The sequence below is a fragment of the Acipenser ruthenus genome, chromosome 18, assembly GCF_902713425.1.
Source record: "Acipenser ruthenus chromosome 18, fAciRut3.2 maternal haplotype, whole genome shotgun sequence".
Classification (NCBI taxonomy): domain Eukaryota; kingdom Metazoa; phylum Chordata; class Actinopteri; order Acipenseriformes; family Acipenseridae; genus Acipenser; species Acipenser ruthenus.
In genome coordinates, this window is record NC_081206.1 from 5,110,178 (window position 1) to 5,128,146 (window position 17,969).

General features: G+C 42.0%; 2 protein-coding genes across 3 annotated transcripts; one reads left to right on the forward strand and one right to left on the reverse strand.

Moving 5' to 3' along the window:
- Nucleotides 1-221: 221 nt before the first annotated feature.
- LOC117424424 (zinc fingers and homeoboxes protein 3-like) lies at nt 222-12,692 on the reverse strand. 2 transcript variants are annotated; one of them, XM_058990954.1, is made up of 3 exons: nt 12,619-12,692; nt 2,175-5,239; nt 222-1,824 (listed from the first exon to the last, which is right to left on the reverse strand). In XM_058990954.1, exons 2-3 carry the CDS (start codon nt 5,062-5,064, stop codon nt 1,814-1,816), a joined length of 2,901 nt encoding a protein of 966 aa, XP_058846937.1. In that variant the 5' UTR covers nt 5,065-5,239; nt 12,619-12,692; the 3' UTR covers nt 222-1,813. The 2 variants fall into 2 exon arrangements, with proteins under 2 accessions (XP_058846937.1, XP_033896637.3); XM_034040746.3 differs by lacking the exon at nt 12,619-12,692 and adding an exon at nt 12,313-12,612.
- Nucleotides 12,693-14,501: 1,809 nt separating this feature from the next.
- LOC117424627 (GEL complex subunit OPTI-like) lies at nt 14,502-17,769 on the forward strand. The gene is made up of 4 exons (XM_034041186.3): nt 14,502-14,846; nt 15,815-15,918; nt 16,481-16,610; nt 17,277-17,769. The coding sequence occupies exons 1-4, from the start codon at nt 14,739-14,741 to the stop codon at nt 17,316-17,318; spliced, it is 384 nt and encodes a 127-aa protein (XP_033897077.1). The 5' UTR covers nt 14,502-14,738; the 3' UTR covers nt 17,319-17,769.
- Nucleotides 17,770-17,969: the final 200 nt, after the last annotated feature.

Genomic DNA, 17,969 nt, shown 5'->3' on the forward strand with positions numbered 1-17,969 from the left:
AAAGCAGGCTGAGAAATCTCACCTGTGCCACTGAACAGCCGTACTTTACAAGTAAAATGAAAGCCTCCCCTTCCAGAACTCAACCCTGAACAGTCGGGTAACTCCACTTTAACATCACAAGCCTCAGCAGCTTTACAGTTTGGTTCAGGCCCGTTAAAGCAACAGAACTCTTTGTGTCATTCGTGGATTTGTTGGATGTGATCAATCAAGTGAACCTCAAGTTAAAACAGTAGGTCTATTTATTCCTTCATTTTACAGCACACAGATCAGTTTACTTAAAGATGTAAAACACAAACAAAAAAAAAAACTGCCAGTGGCATCAGTTCTTATGAAAACATTAAGCAGCTTATCTAGTGTATTGAAAATATGACACACAGCAGAAACAGGCCAAATTTCACAGTGAACCACTCACAATGTAAATTAATATACACCACCCAGTCAATATATCACGGGTGTCGGGGTCCAATATAAATCCTATATATGTGGAGGGCCGTGATATAGCGAGAGACCCATACAAAAACAAATAGGTTAACAAATACTGTACAACCACGCCCTCATTTTATCGGGGGCGTCAGGGTCAGTATAAATATACGCAACCCGCTTTTTCTCATTTTTCATATAAAAAGCAGCGCACCGTTTTAATTCGTACAGAGGAGGGTAATTGCTTCTCATCAACTTCAGTCTCCAATTAATTTCATGAGTCTCCCTCTGCATTCTCAAATGCACAAACCCGCTGCATTGAAAGAATCCATTCCCAACACAGGAGGCTTGTTGCTAGGGAGCTGACGTCACTACTAGTGCGTTGCTGCCACACGTGAACACCTCTTTGGCTAAAATAAAAACCGCTTCAGCAAGTAGATATTTAATTTGCTTTGTGTTATAATTCTATACGTGTGTATATGATAACAGTACGATATTAATGCTTTGTTTTTAATTGCTTTGTATGTTGTTGTTTGTGATGTGCAGAACGAAATAAAACGAACAGTAATTCTAAGTGCCTATGTATATTGCAGCTAGGGCATAAGCAGTTAGACATTAAAAATAGGGAGCCAACTCCAGGACCGTGATATATCTGAATCCGCAGTATAGCGAGGGGCGATATAATGAGGGGTAGGTGTACTTAATGTTTGCAGGCATTGCTAATTATTTTCAAAGGAGTTACACTTACATACCGGAGGGAGACACTGATATGGAAACAAAACACAACAACCCAGAGCCCTTGGTATGTACTTCTGTTTATTTTCCACGTCTCTGGTGAAAACAGTTTCTTCGTCTTTTATTAAGATGAGGATTAGTCAAATGTAAAACGGTCTAAATGATGGAAAAAATCCAATGCTACGTCAGACCTGGGAAATCAAATCTCCCAGTCCACTTTCTCAAAGTCCTCTGTGCGATACATTTAAAAGTGATCAATGCATAACTCCCCTCACCCCATCATTAAAAACATCATTTTAAAAAAACAATAACAAAATAAAAATGTCGGTCAGTCAATCCACATTTGCAAATTCTGTGGATTTGCAAAGACAAGCTTGATCAATCTTGCAACAGTTTTGTTCCTTTTTATTTATCTCCAGATGTAGTCAGGGGAAGCCTGTCCCTCTCACCCAGACTAAATGAACAGACAGCAATCTGGTTCATTCTGCCGGCCTAGTTGGTGCCCTGTCCTGGTCCCTCTGGCACTGCTGGGGGCTTACAGTGCCCCTCCTAAGGCACAGTCCAGTCCCCTCTCCGATTCCTCAGCAGTCACACACAGTCCCGACCTACAATCCCAAAGTCTTATTGTTGTTGAACCACCACTCTGAGTCCGCGATTGTCAGTCTGCTTCTGTAAACACAAAACACACAATATAAGGACACGTAACAGTGTAATACAGTGTAATAAGCTGAAGAAACACATACAACTGATGGAAGCTTCACTGGGTCATGGTTGCCATGGTAATGGTCGGTTTCCAAAGAGACTGCTTTATAAACTGCGTTTGGGATGAAAGTAAAAAATGCTAGTGGGATCTTGCTCAAATGTATCATTTAATCAACAGAGCAGTCCTTACCAGCACATACCTTGCAGGGCTAACACTATATATTATCACAACACTATATATATATATATATATATATATATATATATATATATATATATATATATATATATATATAAGCTTTTAGCTTACAGCTTACCTAACTTGATTGAAGCCGAGCTCAGAGAATTTGATAGTTCAGGTTCCTGTGATGTTCTTTCTTCCTTTGAGGTCTCCAACTCACAGCCACCTCCACTGTTCTCAGAGTTCTCTGACCTCTCGTCCTCATCCCTCGGCTTCTGGACCCCCTTTCCATCTGCAGTCTCCTCAACACTTCCTTTAGCTTCCCCCTCTTCAGTGGTGTGCTTGGAGGACCATCCCTGGACCTCTTCTTCTTTAAGCCTGCTCGTTTCCACTAGCTCCTTCTCCTGCAGTGTCTTAGGGATGGTCTGGTCATCCTCCAGTGCTCCTATGTCCCCCTTCTCCTGCTCATCAGCTAGCCGCTGATACTCTTCTAGCCACCTCAGCTGCCCATTCTTGTAGACATAGCGGCTGTCCCCAAACCAGCGAACCACCTCCGACCGAAGGAGGCCAGTCTGGGAAGATAGCTGGTCGTACTGAACATTGGAGGGCCACTGTGTGCGGGCAAAGAGCTGCTTGAGTACATGGAGCTGCTCTGGGGTCTTCTTACTGCGGGGAGACATGGCTGGGGATACCTTGGGGCTTTCTGTTTGTGCAGGTGGGCTGACCTGCGTGGTCTGAGGGCCATGCTTGCCATTGACGGACTCTGTCACCTTCAGCATCTTTAGGTTGATCTTGATGGGGCTGACCTTGAGCTCGGTTGCAGATGACTCCTTCTGCCTGTCATCTCCCTCTCGTCTCTGAGCCCTTGCCTTTTCTCCAGAGGACTCCTCCTCTCTGTAGTTTTCCTCCGCCTCCTCCTCTTCCTCCTTCTCTTGCTTCTCCTTATCAGCAGCAGCTTTCTTCCGGCGCTCTGAGAACCAGCCATCGATCTCCCGGCGGGTCATCTTAGTCTCGGCACGTAGCCTGTCCACTTCATCTCCAGAGGGTTCAGGGTTTGCAATGAAGCTGGCTTCCAGGGTACGCACCTGCTGCGGGTCCCGTTCCTTGTAGCGGATGGCTGTAAAATCTGGAGTCTGGTGCCAGGTTGTCCGTCGGGAAGGAGTGGATGGTGCTTGCTGCTGCTGCTGCTGCTGCTGCTGGTGGTGGTGGGTGTTGTGGTGATGCTGCTGAGGGGAGAGGCTTGCTAAAGAGGGGGAGCTATCCACACTGTCCAGTAGGGAGGCTCCTCCAACACCCCCGCTGATCACACTCCCCATGAAGGAACGTGTGCCCTTCAGGTTGCGGTAATGGTAGCGTCGGTCACTGAACCACTTGCGCACCTCGCGGGTGGACAGCCCTGTGATTCTGGTGAGCCGCTCCACCTCCTCCTGCTGGGGGAACTGGTTGCGGAAGAAGCTCTGCTTGAGGGCTGTCAGCTGCTCCTGCGATTTCTTGTTCTTATAGAAGCTGGGGTCCAGAATGCTGCTGGGGAGGGTACGGGTGCTGGGGGTGACATTCACAATGGGAGGCAATGATCCCTCCACTTTGATGCTGCTGCTGCTGCTGCTACTGTTGATGCTGCTGCTGCTGCTGCTGCTGTTGATGCTACTGGGGGTACTAACAATCATGGTTGCTCCTTTATCAGCCACAAGGGCGGCAGTAGGCCTGACTGCCATTTGAGGTCTGGTCGCCATCTGAGGCTTTGGGGTGACGGCCAGGGCCATGGGAGATCTGCTGACCTGGATGCCATTTGCCATTACAGGCTGAGTGACAATCACCCCTGTTTGCCCCAGCAAGCTGCCCTGGAGGATGTGGTGCATGCCATTGGAGCCCAGAGAAGCAGGCAAAACAGTGATGGTCTGCTGCTGCTGGGACTGTCTGGGGGACGACTGGATGATGGTGCTGAACATCTTCCTGCGGGCATCCTCGATTTCCTCTGGAGACCAGCTGATGCCTTGCTTGAGCCTCTGGGCTGTGAACCAGATCTTGATCTGCTCCTCTCTGTACTTGGTGACCACCGTCAAGTAGCAAAGCTCGGCCTTTGTGGGGTAGGAGAACTTACTGAAGGAGGCCTTGAGGAAACAGTTGGTATCCATTGCGGCGTTGTAAGTAGGAATGCTACTCAGTGGGATCATAACTTTGGGGAGGTGACTTGAAGACTTTGACACCGTAGGTGCCTGCTGCTGAAGGCTCCGGTTCTGGAGTACAGATACTACTTGTGTGATGGCTGTCTTCAAGACTGGTATTGTACTTGAACTGTTGACTATGTGCACCATTGTCGGATGGGAAACCTTGGAGGCAGCTCCATTAGGAACAACCGTTGTCGCTGCTGTTGTTACCACAATTTCCTTCTTCTTCTCAGGTTCTCTGCTGCGGCTGCTGGCATCAGGCTCATCTCCTGAATGGGACACCACGATCCTCTTAGATTCTGACTTCCCTTTTAGCATCTTCATGATTGGAGTCTTAGTGATCGATATCTCCGACTCCCTCCCTCCCTCCAAGCCGTCAGTCGTTACCAGGCTCTGCTCCACAACCGTCCGCCCATCTTTCCTGCCCACCTGCCAGGCCATACCTTCTGAGGAACCACCCCTTGCTCCCAGGTTGGGGTGCACCCGGGCATTGTGCAAGGCCAGGCTTTCATAGCTCTTGGTGGACAATCTGCAGTCCAGACACAAGAAGCTGGGCTCTACTCGGAAGTCAGGGTGCTGGGAGTACATGTGATCCAGGAAGAGATTGAGATCTTGGGAGTCAAAGTAACAGGGCTGGCATGCGAAGGTGCCCTCTCCTCTGTGCAGTTCGCTCCCCTCTCCAGATGACTCACCGCCTTCCTGGATGTCCAGGCCCCCCTCGTCTCCAGGAAGGAAGAGGTCCAGTGGAGACTGGGGTCTGCTGTTGGGTTCCTCGGCATCTGGCTCGTGGTCCTCGTGCAGGTTCATGGTTTTGAGTGGAATCATACATGGCGTAGTGGATTTCCTTTTGCTCGCCATGGCTGCTACGGATGCAAGGAGAGTGCTGCACAGCAGTGCGTTACAAGCTGACGGGGCAGGGTCTGCTTTCTCAGTGCCTTAGGCACACCCAAAAGCAGGCTGAATGCTGGCTCATGACCTCCCGGACCTCATTCGCTAGTTTAGAGAAGGCAAGAGGATGACTGCGATTACCTACCTGTAAAAAAACAAAGAAGTGGAAAATATGAATATCAGAAACAATCTAATCTTATTTAAAACTACTAAAAATTATTTAATCGTGTGAAGGCTACTACAGGCTTGACATGATAGCTGCTACAGTGTATATATATGTATATAAATATATATGCATTGTATGCGTTGGGTGATGCAAGAGGTTGGAAGAAACACAGGCTTGGGGCTGGCCTGTCTCTCTTCATTAGGCTGCGGCTAAGCTGATCACATTCCACCCCCTCCCCTCTGGGGGACTAACTGACGGAGGCCCTCTGATCGCCAACATCAGGTCCCTGAACATTGTTTTTGGTCATGTTAAGAGCTCTACCCACCTATGTCTCCTTCTAATACAGAATACCTGTTAACAAAGAAACCTTCAACAGTAACTCAAAATACAAAAATAAACTAAATTCAGTGACGGACATTTCAAAGTCTCTCTCATCGTCTTTTGCAGAGAAACTGAAATTGTGTTTCAACAAAAGGAATACATTTGACATTCTTTGTTCACCAACACATTTTACAGCATGTTTCAGAATTATGGTCCCTGTTCACAAAGTTCCATGGAAAAAGCAAATCTTAAAATAACTCAATAGGGCTTTCTTTAGTATTTCCATGCATTTGCATATTGAGTGGTAATGTATTGTGTACTGCATACCACAACATTTTCAACGCTTTAAAAGTGTTCTTAAGGCACATTAACTAGACGTGTCCTGGCTAACAGAAATATTGTACATTACAAAGTGTGTAATGAATACTATAAAAAAACTTCACTTTTTCAGGACTAAGTAAATCTGGAGAAAGACAAGCCAGCTATAACTATTGTGCAATATAGTTTGTCTTCCACGGAAGAAAGTCATACAAAAAAAAACCACTATACTGGCACTCCCAAGACCGGGTCTGCTGTGTCGAGTGGAGGATTAGTTATTTTCTCTCTCAAGAAATAAAAATAAAAACAGAACATACAATTATCTGACTTTACTCAGCATTCTACCCCCACATACAGTATGAGCCCACTAAAATCTATAGATTATACTTGTACTATAATTATCAATATGTATTTTTTGTATACAACTGGGTAAGGACGTCTGCTAAGAAATAAATAATACTTCACTGCGCACACACCCATGCAAAAACACACATTCCCTTTACAAACACACACAAGTGTCTTTTTAGTGCTGGCTCTCGGCTGTTTCCCAGTAAAATCTAGGTCACCGCCATCTTACTTCCTAATCCCAGTTCAGTGCATTCAAACACATTCATTCTGCCAGCAGAAAGGTCACAGTACATTTAGTCTGAGTGCTGTTAACCCTCTAAGGGACATGGGCGGGGGATCGGGGCTGGAGCGCTGCTCTTTGGACCAGACCTGGGGTTCGATTCCAATCTGAATTGTGTAATTCAGATTTCACTGCAATTACATTGCAATTGAAGTTGAGCCTTGGCACACCTGCGTAATTGTAATCATACCATATAATTGATCCATTACAGTTCAATGTCAGTTGATCGTCGATCTTGTATTTCCAACCGTTTCTGGTGACCTCATTTGTTTGAAAAAATAAAGTTGCATTGTATGTTTCTGTATTTGTACCTGCGATTACTGCTTGGTTATTAGGAATAAATAAACATGTTCACGTGTGGAGTTGTTTATGTTACTTTTTAGTCTAATTGTTATTAGAATCACTGCAGCATAATTGTAACGAATTGTAATTGAACAAAATAGCATTGAAATTGTAATTTCAATTTCAGCAACCATTGCTGCTGTAATTGTAATTGTAAGCGTAATTGTGGATTGCCGGCAGATCTGCTTTGGACATCCTCCGGGGTGTATTTGGATTTCCAGGTCATCCGTTCTCCACACCACCAAGGAAAACATGATCATTAACAATTATAAAGGGCCATCATTACATTACCGGAGTATTTATACAATAAGTTGTCTGTGGCTGGACCACTTTTGATTAAAGAAACTAACCTAAGTGAGAGACCTCCACAGAATACTGTTCTGTTATATATGAAGTGGTGGTTTTGGTGGCCAAGAACAATAGGGGGCGCTCCTCTGTGCTGGTACAAAACCACCCCCCCTGCATGTTGTTAGGCAGCCTTGGGATGAGAGTGAGGCATTTTAAAAAGCAAGACTGGGGGTGGCGGGGGATGACTAACCAGAGTGGCTAAAATCCAGTAAATTCCTCACTTCCATGAACCAAATTAATTGAAAACTGTTGCTTTTTTGTATAGGATTTGAAGAGCTTTTTTGCTGAGGTACACTTAAACAAATGACTTCCAGTAAAGGCTTGAGCGTGCATCAAAATGCAGACCAGGCGATTCCAGAAAACAAAATGGCACCTCGCTGAGGCGGTGTACAGGGTTAACAACAAGGGAGGTGGACTGTGAGCCAGCAGAGAGAACAGAATGTTCCGAGTGCAGCTGAGAGCAGCCTCGCTCGCAAGGCTGGGCTCCGTTCCGCATGAGGGGGCACTGGCCTGCCAAGATTCCAGGTCACATGACTCACACAAAAGGAGGTGGGGGTGGGGGTCTAGTGCACCACATGGTTCTGCGGGGGGGGGTTGTGCTACTTACTAGTCGTAGCAATATTAGCGATGTCTATATGTTGAGCCACTGCTAGTAATTTATCCTAATATACAGTAACAAGAGACAACCAGAGGCATTTCTTCAGCTTCTACTGTATAGCACGATTAATCACCGATGTTTCCACACCACATGGCACTTTTTTTTTTTTTTGGTAACGCACATTGAGAAGCAAATGGCACTGTGCACCTTTGCAAGAGGGCAAAGATTGGTGTACAGTAACCCAATGTATTGCTGGTTCATCAATATCCTAGCCTATGTCTTTGTCTTTATTTTTTCTAATGTGCTGTTGAGTTCCAGAAGCTGCCTGTTTGCTCGCTCTCTAGGCCCAGGGTCAGTCCACTGGGGAGGGGTGGAGGCCTACAGGGGCACTGATGTGCTAAAGTTGCTATGGCAACCCCGACCACATAACAGCATAGCGTTCGCTACCAACGTGTAAAAAACGTATAGAAATGTGAATAAAATGTGTTTGTTGCTTTTGTTTTCAAATAATGTTAAGCTTGCAATGCCCACTTCTGTATAGGATACCGTGCTTATTCACCCTTCTAGGATTATTATTTTTGAAATCCAGCCTCAAGTATGTGTTGCTAGACTGAGGGGGGGGGGGGGGGGTGCAACGGTTACATCAAGTAGTTTTTCTCATTTCAATAATGCTTGGGCATTACAATAATTAGAATTATTTACTATTATAGTAAAAAAAAAGGACCCATCAATCCCAGGTTCTGTACTGTAGATCTGTTTGGAGCTAATTATCCTGTACAACATTTCATGCGTCTCCCAGGGGCTGATGTTCATGACAGCCTGGTGAGATCACCTTGTGTGGAAATAAACACTGCGCCATCACTTAGACTTCGGAAAGCTAATTAATACAGCAAACCACGCTAAACACCAGTCCAATCAATGCAGTTACTGTACAAACTCCGTCCCATCGACTGTAGAGAAAACCAAGGCTGTGTCAGCCATGCATCTGTTTATTCATGGGATTAATAAATTAAGGCTAAAAGCATGAAACAATGCAAAATGATGGAACTACTATTTTCCTGCTGCTGAAGCAGAGCGGTCCCCTGGCCATACTGACAAAGCATTTACCACCATGTTACGTTACTGACATGTTTAACAAAGAGAAAATACTGATGTTAAAAAGCTTCAAAGAAGAAATGCTTTATGAAAATGGTCACAATGTGTTAAAGGGTGTGAAGATAAACACAGTCCCTGTCTGTCTAGGATGGGTGAGCCAGTTCTTTCATTTCAATATTTGTAAGCATGGGTTCTGTAATCAAATACAATGATGACAACACATAAAAAATGGCACCATGCAGGCCTTGCATAATAAAATAAATCTTTTCAGATTTGAAAAATAAAAAAAGTCTTTTCAGATTTGTGACGGTGTATGTTGGGGGTCCAATATATATATATATATATATATATATATATATATATAAGCAATGATGCATTCATGTAACTCTGAAGACAAGCCAGGCTAACAAATCTGCAGCATTTCAATCTCTATAACTACCCTACAGCTCCATAGTATACACTAGGTCTTAACCAACTCATTTCCTGCAGCACCATGGCTGTGAGATATTGTACCACAAACACCCCTAAAATAATTACTTCCGAATGGAAGACAGCTGCAGGCTTTTATATTCTGGGTGGAGTTCCTGACTGACACAGCAGTTTCAGTTTGGAAACGTAAGTTAAATCTACTCTTAACAATTACCTTGTGTAACATGCATGACCAGCACATTACAGAACACCGACACTCAATTTAATGAAAAATGATTTTTTCAGATAATGGCACACTTTGTCAAGCAGGTGCCACCCTAACCAAGCTGGTGCTTGGTTCTGCCCAAACAGCAACAGCCTGAGTAAACTACACTGGACGGTTAGGACTGCTTTCTTAAAGTGGCCCCCATTCCTTATTTATTAGCAAGTACGTACTGTAGGACTGTGATCTTCTAGCATTGTAGGGGGTGGGGGGCAGAAGAGATTTACCCTCCCAAACAAGTTTCTAGAGGCCCTCAAATATGTATCTGTACTGTTTCTTTGCCAATCTCCACAGTTGGGAGTCCACTGATGGTAAAAACAGGAGGTATTGCACCAGTGTTTTGCAAAATCTGGAGTTGGAACTGGAATTATATATATATATATATATATATATATATATATATATTAGCATTAATTGGGAGTTTACTGTAAAAGAAAATAAATAAGCAGCAATGGGTATTCTTTTCAATCATTGTATAAAATCTGCCTACAATGTTGATAATTATTAACATTGTCTTTAAACGGCACATTCACTTTTTTATTTCAATATTTCTGACTACACTCAGTACCAGCACTGCAATGGTTAAAACCCATATAAATGTCCTGCTGTGGAAAAAGGTTGTATACCCTATAGTCTACACTGACGCAGTCTCACTTAAAATGGCCGACAACTTAGCCCTCCTTCTCACAAAGGCATCGGCAGTTCCTAACAGACAACAGGGAACTTGAAATCCAGAGCTGACTCTAGTGACGTGACTGTAGTAGCAAGAAGGTCTGTAAAATCCTGAATTTTAGAGATAGTAGGCCACATGAATACGAGGTGGCTGAGGTCCAGCTATGTACACTCCAGTGCATGATCTATTCCTTTTTTACGCTTTCACAGTCTGTAAACAGAGGACGAAGGTAGTGCGGCCTACATGTCGCAGCGTGCCGAAACGCAGTGTGGCCTAGTGGTAGAGCTGATAATATGGGCATGTAACTTAACAGGTAAAGCTAAAGACAAGGAAGCAGTCTGACATATAGTTCAGACTCAAGGACTAGGCAACACTGAGGTACAGGCTGAAGACTGAATAGTGCCATACAGCTATTGTCTGTGTGACCTGGAGGTTGGAGGGAAGTGTTGCCTTGTGGTTTGAGCTGAGGGACTAGGAAGCAGCGTGGCCTATAGGTAAAAACAGAGGGACTGTGAGGCAGCGTAGCCTAGTGGTAAAAGTTAAGGGACTGGGAGGCAGTGTGGCCGACAGGTTAGAGCTGAGGGACTGGGGGGTGGTGTAGAACCTTGAGGTTAGAGCTGCACCACTGGGAGGCGGGGCTAGAGGTTAGAGTCAACAGAGGGGCTGGGAGGCAGTATGGATCACTACCTAGCAGTTAATGTCAGGGGCTGGGAGGCAGTGTGGGCTAGTGGTTAAAGCCCAGAAATGTGAGTCTAACAAAAGTTCTAAAGAAATTCAGAAATATGGTATGCATTCATCCAATATATTTCAATTAGTTCAATTCTTATTTCTTAACCTTTCACAATCCCAACTCTATTCGTTTTTAATACACCAGAGACGTGGGATGTAACGTTAAACTGAAACCAGGAGGTAATGCAAATCTTACGGCTGGTTTCAAGCTCTGATTTTCTTAATGGTGGCCTATTAACATTAAGTGGTCCAAGATTTGTGCTAATCGGAATCTGTGAACCCAGCAGTTAATGTTTAGTCTTTTTACATTAAAAAAAACAAAAGTGAAATTAAAGTATCTAACGGTTTTCTTTTATTGACACAAAAAACGGCATTATTTAATTTAAGTATTACGCGGTGGCATTCCACCGCATAGAGTTTTGACAGTAGTTTCAAACTCCTAAAATGTATATATATATATATATATATATATATATATATATATATATATATATATTATATTATATGTATATATATATATTATATGTGTATATATATATTTTTTTATATATATATATATATTATTAGTAACAGTTGCTTTTTCAAATCACATTCACTGTTATCGTACTTTAATCACTTGATACTACATTAAAAACTAGAAATATAAACAAACACGGGGTAAATATATACTGTTTACAAATACATTATGTATTCGATTATAAACAAGTTATTTTTTTTAACTGCAGGACAAAAAAATCGAATCTAAGTCATGGAATCAAATAATACACGTGAAATAAACATTACACACAACAAAACGTAAGTAGTTACACACAAAACACATATCAGTAATAGTTTTTTGACCACAACTCAGAACATCATCATACACTCAAGACCATAGACATCTGTGTACATTTTTTGTTTTGTTGTTAATGGCTCGTGTTTAAAAAGAAATCACTGCGAAAATAATACTTGTCTAGCAACATGCTTTACCCTCAGCAACTTAATAATACTACGACTTCATAACGAGAACATCGTCACCTAATTCCCTCTCCTTTTCTGTTTAATTAAAAACACTTACACATATTGGTAAATTGGTTATTAGTCAGACAGATAATGAAGAAGGATAATTACGCTGGGGGAAAAATAAACCCACCGAAACTCAGCGCCCCCCAGCTTGTGTCGCCATTTTAAACACAGTACTGCTGGTGAGTTTATTTAAACTGCCTCAGTAGCGTAGGCAAATAACAAGCAGAATAACTTGAAGGGGGTTAAAAAACTGGTACGGTTTACAGAGGATGTGGACAAAAACAACTGATTGAAACACGCTTACCTTGCAACTGCTGCGGGTGGAAACAAATGGAAACGAAACATAAATAAATAAATAAATAAATAAATAAATAAATAAATAAATAAAATCGTAAACCCCCCGATCTCGACTGCAGCCAGTACCGCTTGCAATGGAGGGGAGTGGAGGGGGTGGTCCCTTCCCCCCCAAAAAACCTGCGCAGGATGTAACAAGAAGCCCCTTCAGCAACACGCCACGGAAAGGTACGGGCTGGGGATGGAGTCGATGTAGTTTAATTTCGAAAGGATCTAAGCAGAGGTAGAGAGAAAGGGAAAAGAAAATACGACGTACCCAGGAACACGTGATCTCGCAGCGTCACCACCAGCAAAAACCCACATAGCTCTGAGAGAGCGTTACTCAGTGAACACTGTGCTTTCTCCCCCCCAATGAGAAAAACAAAGTTTAGAGAAAAACGAAACTTTTCTAAATATGTTTTTGCAGTGATATATACGAAAAGCACACATTCAGATGAATGTATGAATGTGATGCTATGCAAAACAACACACAGTATAGCTTTCTAGTTTAGTTTAAACTGTTTATTGTAGGATTATTATTAGCACAGCACACCATATTCACGTAAAGCACTCTTGTTGTGATTATTACCTATATGCAATATAATGCAGCACTAGAGTACTGTATATTCCAGCGTACACCCGTTCATTTAAATCCTCGAAAGGTGAATCGTTCGTCACAGCGGCGTACTTAGAAGTTATGTGTGGTCTGGCATAGTGTTGTAAGACGTAAGTAACGAGATAAAAAAAAAACAAGACGATCACCTTTTCTCAACCCCAACCCCCCCCCCCCCCCCCCCCGGTTTGGATGTGACTGGTGCTCTGAACAAAGGACTTTGTTTCGGATTGTATTTATTTATTTTATTTTTGAGCTACACATTGCAATCGCTGGGTCCCATTCAAATAAAACATACTGTGCCACTACTGGTCTATTTGATATAATAATATAGTGAAACTAACATCCCAGTCAAAATATAGTTTGCCAATGTTCATATCATTTGGAATTAAACCCGAAAAAAAACAAAAAAAAAACACTCCGGGTTCCTGAGGAAATAGGAAACCCTTAGAAAGACCTCCCTCCCTCTGGGAATTCCCTATGACGCTACGAGGTGGGACTGCAAAGGAAATACCAAGAAACTGTATTATGACTCGTTCATTGCTAGTCACCCTTTATACATAACCAGTATTTATGACCAAATGCAGATTTTAGCTTGATTGCACTTCGAGCTAAACAAAACTTTCCAGAGTTACCTGTGTATGATTAATTTAATTTAATTTAATATATGTATCGTATATGTATGAATCTGTGAACAGGAGCGATCTCCGACGCTGTTTGTATTGTAGTCAACCCATCTGTACTTTAACATTGCCCATTTAATAACATAAAAAGCGTTATTTGTTTAATGTTTAATTCAACGTTGTATTTCTAATGCGTTTTTGTAACTGCATCTCAGGTATACCGCTGTGTTCATTTCCATGTTGGTCCGCTGGTAGTAGGGTGCATAAAAAGAAACATTGATGCAGACTCCATCTAGTGGTCAAACAAAGTATCGACCAGATTGGGCAACACTGTATACTGTGAAAAAACATGAATAATTTTATTTATTTCATTCAGTGTTCCACTGTAGGCACATTCCTTCATTTTCTTCTTTTAAAATAACTGTATGTAAAGCAGAGTAAAGTATTGCGCAAAGCAAAGCACAGGGTAAACCACAGATATGTAAAGCATTAAAAAAAAACATGGTTAACAGAGAATGCGTGGTAAAATACATGGTAACTTAAGCATAGTAACCAGAACAAATGTATCCTGACAGAAAATATAAATGCTATTTTTAGATTGTCCCACGTATTAGTTTATTTGGCAGACGCCTTTTATCCAAGGCGACTTTACAGGTGATACAGGATAATATACAAAGTTACACTGCAAAACAATTCCATTTATGTTAGGGTTACATTTGCACAAGCGATAGCTTTATCACAAATAAAGAGAACGCCCACGACCTGGAACCCATATATACCAATGCAGAAACACTGTAATTACAAATACCATAATTAAGACTAACAAGTTAGCTGTAAATGGATTTCATTCTCGACAGCCCTAAACTCCTCCCCATGATATTTTGGTATCCTCCCCCGTCCGCTTGACTCTTCGGTCGCTGTTCGCGTTTCCTCTTCTGATTGGCTCAACTGCTAACTTTTTGTCCAACACGCCTGCTCGGTGACCCTGCGGAGAGCAACGTTGTGTAGCGTCAGCACGGCTCGTATCAATTTGCAATCAAAGCGAGCGACTGTGACAGCCACGTTTATTCTTTTTATTTATTTGTTGTCGTAAAAACTAAATAGTTATTAAAAACCAATCAAAGTTTCCCCCCTTGCCTCAGTCAGTAGCTGACCCGGAGAATGACGAACAATGGCAAAAGGAAAGAAGACTCGCATGTCGCCAATGGGGGGTTGAAAGTATCCCCCTGGAGTAAAGCGTTTAACAGGAACGCCGTGTGGGAAGAAAAGGTCTGTGTTTTCATCGTGTTTTTTTAAATATTTATATATAACTCGGACTGGAGTTGTCGAGGTATACCATTGTGTTATAAGCGGCCAGGGCCTGTGTTATGTGCCGTATTAAGTTAAGACTTCAGTTTTGCGACCACTGATGTGACACCATAGTGGGACGCGACCAGCTTACAGCTTGAGAAAAATTCAACTCTGGCGACTATCGCACTTGGATCTCTGGAAATCGCTAAGCTACTGTCGCACGCATAGTTTACAGCGATGAGCTGTTTTATTGTGACCTAGTGTTCAGGGTGGACTGGGACTGAGGCAGGATGCTATGCTAATGCAAACCCGTAGAGTTTAGATTTGTCGATCGTTGCGGTCAAGTCACTACCCCATCCTGTCCAATGTGTACGGTTTCTCAAACCTGGAATCAATGCCTTAAAAGGTTGAGACAAGGGCGGTCCTTTTATTCAGGTTCATTTGAGGCTCACTTGTCCGCATATTGCCTTGGCTTTACATTGCTGTAGTTGACAGTTTTAGTATTCAGTATAGATAGAAAGTACAAACCTGGAGGTTCAACAAAGATAAAGAACAGCCTGTGTACTTTGATACTTTTATTGATGTCAAGAATTTGAGGCTACGGTTCTATATGATCTCCTGGACAGAACAGCTTTGGAAATGTGTGTATTACATGTTTGGAAACATGGAGGGATAGTATAGTACCATACTGTAATCTGTTCTTATTAAGAGGAGTCCTGCATGGCACGATTGGGTAAACCAGGGATATACTGCAAGTATAGTCTGCTTGAAAGGTTAACTTGCAGTTAAATAGAGGCACCTTAGGTTCTTAAGTTGTATGCAAGCTCTGTATTTAAAATAATAATAATCAAAGAGTTAGGCAGTAGAAGTTTTATTTCCATCCCATTTGTGCATGTTGTCTAAGATCAGAGAATAACCCCTGGTTTATTTCTCCTTTTGTTTTGCAGGATGAATTTCTAGATGTGATATACTGGATTCGGCAGATCATTGCTATTATTTTGGGAGTCGTTTGGGGAATCGCACCTCTGAAAGGGTTTTTAGGAATTGCAATGTAAGTCTTGCCTCCAACCCCCATCTCCTTCTTTAATCCCTGTATGACCGATGGTTCTGTGTTGCTCCTGCTAGAATTGAGCTCTTAGTCTTTCATTTGTTTTATCAATGTCTCAAGATGCTGCACAGGCCCGTTTTAAAAGAACTGCCACTGCCACTTACTCAGCTCCGGGACAGTTGCCAAACTGATTCAGCTTGTGTTCAAATTCATAGTTGTGTGGAAGAAACCTATAGTAAAATACCCGAGTTTCACCATGGAGATCAGACAGCATTTGTTACTGTCATATATGGCTATTGCCCTGTTACAACAAACGGGCATACTAGTTTAATTTATACTTCCAGTGTGTAAGCTGCATAATGCACCAGAGCATTTTAATATAAATATCTGAACTTTGTAGTTTTATAAATAAACACAGTTTTGAGCAGCACTGTTGATATTAACATTTCCATTGTTTGATTTGGTCGTGTAGCACTAAAATTGAAGCCATCACCAAAATGATGCAGTATATGGTATTTTGAGATTCAGATTGGTATATAATAATTGCTTGCTGTTGTGTGTGCAGATTCTGTGCAATCAACGCTGGAGTCCTGTACCTGTATTTCAGCAGCTTCCAACAAATAGATGAAGAGGAGTATGGAGGACTGTGGGAACTAACCAAAGAGGGCTTTATGACGTCCTTTGCATTGTTCCTGGTACGAGTGTTTTCTTAGTTGAGACAAAAGTGAGGGCGCCTCATAAATGCAGCCTTGCCATGTTGAATTGTGTCAAGATCTCGAAAGCTAAGTCAGGTCGGTTTTGGCCAGTACTTGTTTGGGAGCAATATACCGAGCAAAACCATATGCAGCTCAGTAAGGTGGCACGCTGTCTCCTCTGAAGTAGGACTCAACCAGCATTAGAGGTGTGTCATGTATGGGACCAATAATGATACTCTTACTAAAGTATACACTGGCAGCGTAGTTCTGCTTGCATTCAACAAATCTCTTGCCCTAACTAATTTAATTTCCATAATTTGTATAATACAACTTTTAACAATCATTTCAACATAATCTTATGGCTGTTTTTTAATGTGATGGAGGAAATACAGCAGCATGACTAATCCTCTTTCCCACACTGTACTGGAGATAGGAGAGGTGTGGAGACATTGAAAAAGATTTTGTCTATTCATTTCTTACTGATGTGTGTTTTTTTTTCTAGATTTATGAATCTGTAGAAACTTGGATGAGAGTTAATTGATCTCTCCTCCTGGAATAATGTGACCAACATACAGAAACTCCAAAGCAGGGGTTCTGCAACTAGAATATAGCTTGTATTTCAATAACCATATTCTATTTTTGTCTGTCTTCTCCTTTTTTCACTAGGTTGTATGGATAATCCTCTACACTGCCCTCCACTATGACTGAAGATATCAAAGATCTTTTTTATCATGGAAAGAATGGAACGTTTTAAATGATTTAAAATGTAGAAAACATAGTTTGGAATGTCAGAAGTCTTTTTTATTTACAATCAGTATCACAAGACCACAGGGTGGAGCTGGGGGAGGTGCTGATTGGGGATGTTCCTGAGGTAACAGCTTCCCCCCCAGGCTTTCATGCATCAGATTTTTAAACAAAAAATCTTTACATCTTGACAATTTTCCAAAAAAAAAGCCATGGATTATTATTTTTTTTAATGAATGAATAGCGATGTCTTGCAGCAACAGCAGTTCAACTATTTAACTTACATTTTTCTTTTCTAATATGGTAGCCTGCTCAAAAAACAAGTTATAAAGTAATCTGAAGCATTTTTAATGGACTGTGTAAAATATCTGAAATGTTTGTTTAAACAACAATACTTATTAAACTTTGATTTGTATGTCTGGACTTTTTTTTGTGTTAAAGTTTGATTTGATAATGTTGTTGAAATAAGTGACATATGACTTGATGGTTGGTTCATAATGGCATGTGTGTTTCTACAGTAAAACATGTGACACAGTGAAAGCACACAGACCCTGATTAGCAGTAATCATGGACTACCTCACCCAACGTTCCATTAAGCAGTGCTAATTGGAGTCT

Excerpts from the sequence above, each read along its gene's own strand:
- LOC117424424 (XM_058990954.1), bottom strand. The coding sequence starts at position 5,064 with ATGGCGAGCAAAAGGAAATCCACTACGCCATGTATGATTCCACTCAAA.
- LOC117424627 (XM_034041186.3), top strand. The coding sequence starts at position 14,739 with ATGACGAACAATGGCAAAAGGAAAGAAGACTCGCATGTCGCCAATGGG. Across the intron at positions 15,919-16,480 it reads GGGTTTTTAGGAATTGCAAT|ATTCTGTGCAATCAACGCTG; the intron begins GTAAGTCTTGCC and ends TTGTGTGTGCAG. Across the intron at positions 16,611-17,276 it reads CGTCCTTTGCATTGTTCCTG|GTTGTATGGATAATCCTCTA; the intron begins GTACGAGTGTTT and ends TTTTTTCACTAG.